The sequence below is a fragment of the Limulus polyphemus genome, unplaced genomic scaffold (genome assembly GCF_000517525.1).
Source record: "Limulus polyphemus unplaced genomic scaffold, Limulus_polyphemus-2.1.2 Scaffold2809, whole genome shotgun sequence".
Lineage (NCBI taxonomy): Eukaryota > Metazoa > Arthropoda > Merostomata > Xiphosura > Limulidae > Limulus > Limulus polyphemus.
Window position 1 is genome coordinate 17,624 of NW_013668419.1, and position 5,927 is coordinate 23,550.

The following is a 5,927-nucleotide window of genomic DNA, read 5'->3' on the forward strand; positions in this document are numbered from 1 at the left end:
GCTGTTTTTGGTGGAGGTCTTTGTTTTCTTTACATAACTTTGTTTTATAAAGATCATTTTAGTATATGTAAACATGGGAAAAAGATGAACTGTATAACGTACTTAAATAGGGGTAGTGGATCTTTATCGACGATCTACTTTTGACCAGCGAAAGTGGCCGAAGCAAGAAGAGCATGTTACGAACATGTCAACCAAATATCTAAGAAATATTTCATCTGTTGAACCTTTCCGACGACAGAAAATTTGTATCTTTGGGTGCAAGTTGGTCATGCTTCCTCGGGGCTTAGTTAATACAACCGATATTAACGACACATCTAGACCTCCTTTCTTTATTAAACATACAATGATAATCAATTGTATGAAGTGCTTACTGCAGGGAAGAAGAGTAAAAAGAACTGAAGAGGTTGATGATGGTAATCCAGGTAAATCTTCAGCCAATCATATTCTGAAAACACGGAGTAACCGAGTCAAACAAGAAAATGAAAATCCCGATCTTTTTTTTCCTAATCCGTCAGAGACTGCTCAAGGGGACACGGATGAGTATGTTAATGTAAGTATGATTTTTAAATCATTAAGTGTAACTAGCTCAAATTAAAAGTAAAGAAAAAAATCTCCCAATCTTTGAGCTTGTTTGATGCCATTTACACTTTCCCGTCATATTTCTCAAACACATTTCTATACATAATTACAAAGAAGCAAAAGTACCCGTCCCCAGTGACGGGAAAAGTTTAAGTTAATCTATCAATTAAAATTATTTAGTGGACTTTAAAAAGGTTAATTGTGTTGCACTCTTGGTTTCACTCGCAGCCAAAGCTCTAAGCTACTTATACCACCCACCGCGAAAAGTAATTGTTGAACATTTCAGTCATGCTAAGAACCGCTCAACAATAACGTACTGGAAATCTACATTTTTATCATTCAAATTACGTCACAAAATATGAATGATCGTGTAATTAATTCCTAACAACTTAGTGTAGAATATCCTGCTTGCGAAATATGAAATTTGTCATCAACATTATTCATGCCTGTTCTACCGTCATTTCAAAAGTGAACGTTGAGCTTTGCCTGCGTGCGCAGCTTTTCAAACGGGAGACAAACGAACGCTCGGATAGACACCACGATTCGTAATATGCATAAGATATTAAACAAATGTAATGCCAAATAGTTGATACTCTGATAATAAATGTGAATAAAATTAAAACGTCAGTTGAATTACTTCTACATTCATTCTTCTAATGAAGATCATGAATTTCAACGTAGACGTTTATGTCACGAACTGACTCCACATTCATTAAGTTCAATTTTATTTGTTAATGTGAACATTATCAATGTATTATCAATTTATAATACATTATCAATGTTAATGTGAAAAACAAATATTATTTGGTATTCTATGTAGAATTCCTAACAGATTCCTTGTATCAATTTTGTTAGACATTCTTGATAAGAAGTGAAAAGACTGGATTAATTCTCCTGTGTATTCTACCAATATTAATGTGAAACACGAATATTATTTGGTATTCTATGTAGAATTCCTAACAGATTCCTTGTATCAATTTTGTTAGACATTCTTGATAAGAAGTGAAAAGACTGGATTAATTTTCCTGTGTATTCTACCAATGTTAATGTGAAAAACAAATATTATTTGGTATTCTATGTAGAATTCCTAACAGATTCCTTGTATCAATTTTGTTAGACATTCTTGATAAGAAGTGAAAAGACTGGATTAATTCTCTGTGTATTCTACCAATATTAATGTGAAAAACAAATATTATTTGGTATTCTGTGTAGAATTCCTAACAGATTCCTTGTATCAATTTTGTTAGACATTCTTGATAAGATGTGACATAAAAAATATTTATATAAAAAGAAATGTCGGATAAATTAAAAATTTACTAGTTACATAGTATATTACAGTATTTTGCTGAAGTCTGGTAAATACAAAAAAAAGTTTTAAGGTATATAAACAAGCTTATACAACGCTGTTAAATAATAACTATTATGGTGTGAACACCTTTTCTAAAGCATGATTATAATTGATTATATTTGTCTTAATACGTTAGTATCAGATATTATATTTCTTAACATTACATTCGTTATCCATTCACTCCATTAGAAGAGTGTGTAATAATATTTCAACCACACTCTATTCGCCATATACATTACCGACGACGCATTTAACTAAATACAGAGCTCATCAGGTAGACTGGGACACAGAAAACACAGTAGTGGTCGGAACACTATTTATATAAACCATTTGTTACATCAACTGTTGTTATTGGGAATGCCTTTTCTAAACTTGAATAAGCCCTAGAGAACTGAATAAGGAATGTAGTGTTAAAAGTATAATAAGGCTGTTAAATGTTTGGTTTGATACTTACTCCTAAGCTTAAACTATACAGTGTTTACTGTATCTGAAACACCGAGGACTTGAGTTGGTTCTCACTTATTTTAACTATAACGAAACCTTTTATAAAAATTTTCAGCAGCTCCTATTAAACTTAAAAATGAAATAACAGGAACAGAGCGTTGGACAAAATAATCTAGTTTGATTTTTTTCTATTAAGACGTTTGTTATTATATTTGTTCGTTATTTCTCATGATAATCTTTTCGGTTATACAAATATCTTATTTAATATTTACGTTCATATAGAACTATGACAGTCCTCTTGAAGAAACAGAACACCAGATACAGGATGTAGAAAATCTCGACAAAGACGTTCAGACGACTCTCTTTAAAATTATAATTATTTCTTTAACGGTATCCTTTGTATTATGTATGTTTGTCTATCCTTGTGCCAGTTTTTTGTGGATGTTCAGGCGAAGACCTGCAGAGAATTGCTGTATCTGCTGGGATAGTGTCATTTGTAGGGATCCAAGTAAGTGTTAACGCGTTAAATAATCTTTAGTTTGTTATCCTAAACACTATACTTAAATCAAAGGCTGAATGACCTATCGTAATGCGAAGTTTGCCCATAGTTGTTTAAGTCAAACTAAGACTGTAATTTAATTATAATGATAATCTAAGTCGTCTTTTAAAATAACCAAATAATATCAGGAAATGAAATAAAAAATCATAGCTATTTATTCACTGTCATATGCTATGTTTATGTTAAGAGTTTTGGACACTGTTTAAATGTCAAATAACCATATTAATGAGTTAGAACCTTTTTGTTTGTAAAAGATGGATAAATTCATTCTTATTGCGATCAGTAGTTTGTATGTACAGACATCCGATACAAAAATGTCCTACTTAACTGCACTATTAATATGGATTAATAAACAATTAACATTAAGATTTAAATGAAAATTGACTCCGGAACCAAAGCTTGAACTGGAGACTTCTGGCTAACAGCCCAGCCCTCTGCCATTGATCTATCCAAGAAGCCACGAATTAGTTAACTTATGCAATACTCTTGCTCTTAACTATGTCGTATGAACATAATCTTAGAAAAATAGATGCGTGTTAACTGACAGCAAAGTTAATCTACTGATGGCACTAATAGTGTACGTAGTGGAAAAATGTACCTATCCTACCGACCGGTGGGTTAGGCTTAAAATATTGTAGTTTGAAACTTGTACTTTAGCTAAATAGGAAAGTTTTGTTTGTTGAATGTCGCGCGGAGTTACTCGAGGGCTATTTGCGTTATTCGTCCCAAATATAGAAGTGATAGACTAGAGAGTCAGTACCAGAAAACCACCAACTCTTGGGTTACTCTAATCGAATAGTATGATTGACCGTTATATTAAAACGCCTCCATTGCTGAAAGGACGAATATGTTCGGTGATGGGATTCGAACCCCGAAATACATAATCTAGAAAATAAACATTTCTGGTATTGTAAACTTCGACTCAGACCATCTATGATATACTGAAGCTGCCACTGTTGTTGTGTGTATAATCTTAAAAATAAACATTTCTATTGTAAACTTCGACTCAGACCATCTATGATATACTGGAGCTGCCACTGATGTTGTGTGTATAATCTAGAAAATAAACATAATACTCACATGTTTTTTAAGAGTGACCTCTGGCTCATAATTTGATCTTTATGGTTATCCGTGAAGCCTTTTTTTCGCTTATACATGAAATCATCGCATTGAACTGGCTATATATATTTATTTATTTCTGCATTTTGTGTATTTAAAAATGTTGAATATATACTTTCACACAGACACAAGGTAGTGATTTACTACAGTAGCAAGTATCAAAGCTGGTTCGCTCCAATCATAAAGACCCAACGACTCCACTTACACGTTATTCTTACGTGTTTCTTGCTTTTATATATTTCATTCAAGAAGTGATCTCACGGTGTATTTCTCATCGTCAAGGATCTGAATTGTATTTGTTTGTGTGTAATTACATTTGTGTTATTAAAGATAAAACATTTTCAGTGTTAGTAATGTCACTTTTGGTTAAACTAATTGTTTTTTTGTGTTTTTTTCGTTGCTTGAAGGTTATCGTATTTTGCGACGGATGGCCAGTGAAAGAAATCTGGAATATATCACTTACAAGGAATACAAAGATATTTTGAAATCTAATAAAGAATCTAATAAAGACGAAGACACAAGAAAAACAAAATCCAAGAAAGAAAGGAAAAGAAAAAGATAGCATGATGTTATTCATGAACACAACACTTAAAATGTTTCAGTGTATTAAACAAATTCAATTTTATTCTTCAAAAATTGTATACAGGCTTTTGATGTTTACAAAAACGTTCGTGTAGTATATTGTTTGTTTCATAAAAATAAGTATCGTTCTGGCTGTTATTATCAAGGGGCTCTTTCCATCACGGGTATCGAAACTCAACTTTTAGCGTTTTAAGCCTGCAGACTCGTTGGTGATCCACTGGGGGAAGGGGCTTAATATAAATAGTTTGATTTTACCTGTTTCTTGTTAAATTACACTGTAGTACAAATGACATACTTTGACATATCATTTCCACGAACGTTGGCTAGCCCTGGTTTAGTGGTTAGCGCGCCCATCTACATCTCTCCGGTTTCGAAACTGTACAGGCATGGTGCATCTTTTCCACATCTCTTCGGTTTCGAAACTGTACAGGCATAGTGCATCTTTACTACATCTGTCCGGTATCGAAACTGTACATGGTGCATCTTTTCTACATCTCTCCGGTTTCGAAACTGTACAGGCATGGTGCATCTTTTCTACATCTCTCTGGTTTCGAAACTGTACAGGCATGTTGCATCTTTTTTACATCTCTCCGGTTTCGAAACTGTACAGGCACAGTGCATCTTTACTACATCTGTCCGGTTTCGAAACTGTACAGGCACAGTGCATCTTTACTACATCTCTCCGCTTTCGAAACTGTATGGTTGTTAATTCACATCATAACAAGCTGTTTAAAATAAATAATCTGTATCTATGACAAAACATAGCGATGGTATGGTAACACTTAAAGAGAGTTAAAAAAAAACACGAAACAAAGAACCCAAGACTCGTTATAATAAAAATAATTATTTCTTACTGACTATGAATGTTTAGCATCACCATTGGTTGTTTTAAATTTAACAAAAATTAATGAACGTTAAAAATCAATTTTTACTTGTAAAATAGGAACACAATCAAGAGTTTTGTGAAATACGTAACTCCACATATTATAAAAATATGAAGAAAATTACATCAGATTTCTCGCCCAAACTTTTTAAAATTAAAGTTCTTGCGTTGGTACAAGCTAGATACTTACACTCATGTTACTAAAACCAAAACGTTGATTGTATTGACAATAATAAAACATTTTGCTTACTTTTATAACTCTAAACCTTCGTCGTGAAATTCAAGTCATTGGTTTGTAAGTTAAATATTAATGTTAACAACAGGTGCGGCGCCAGTCTTTCCCGGTGTTGGGTGTGAGGTAGGCTAGACAAAACAACTGAGGGCTACACTCTACATCTCGTAAGCACATATGT

The 5,927-nt window shown here is 33.0% G+C and overlaps 1 protein-coding gene across 1 annotated transcript; it reads left to right on the plus strand.

Moving 5' to 3' along the window:
* Window positions 1-62: 62 nt before the first annotated feature.
* On the plus strand, window positions 63-2,890 carry LOC111087891. Its single transcript, XM_022396186.1, has 2 exons — window positions 63-550; window positions 2,654-2,890. The coding sequence occupies exons 1-2, from the start codon at window positions 185-187 to the stop codon at window positions 2,888-2,890; spliced, it is 603 nt and encodes a 200-aa protein (XP_022251894.1). The 5' UTR covers window positions 63-184.
* Window positions 2,891-5,927: the final 3,037 nt, after the last annotated feature.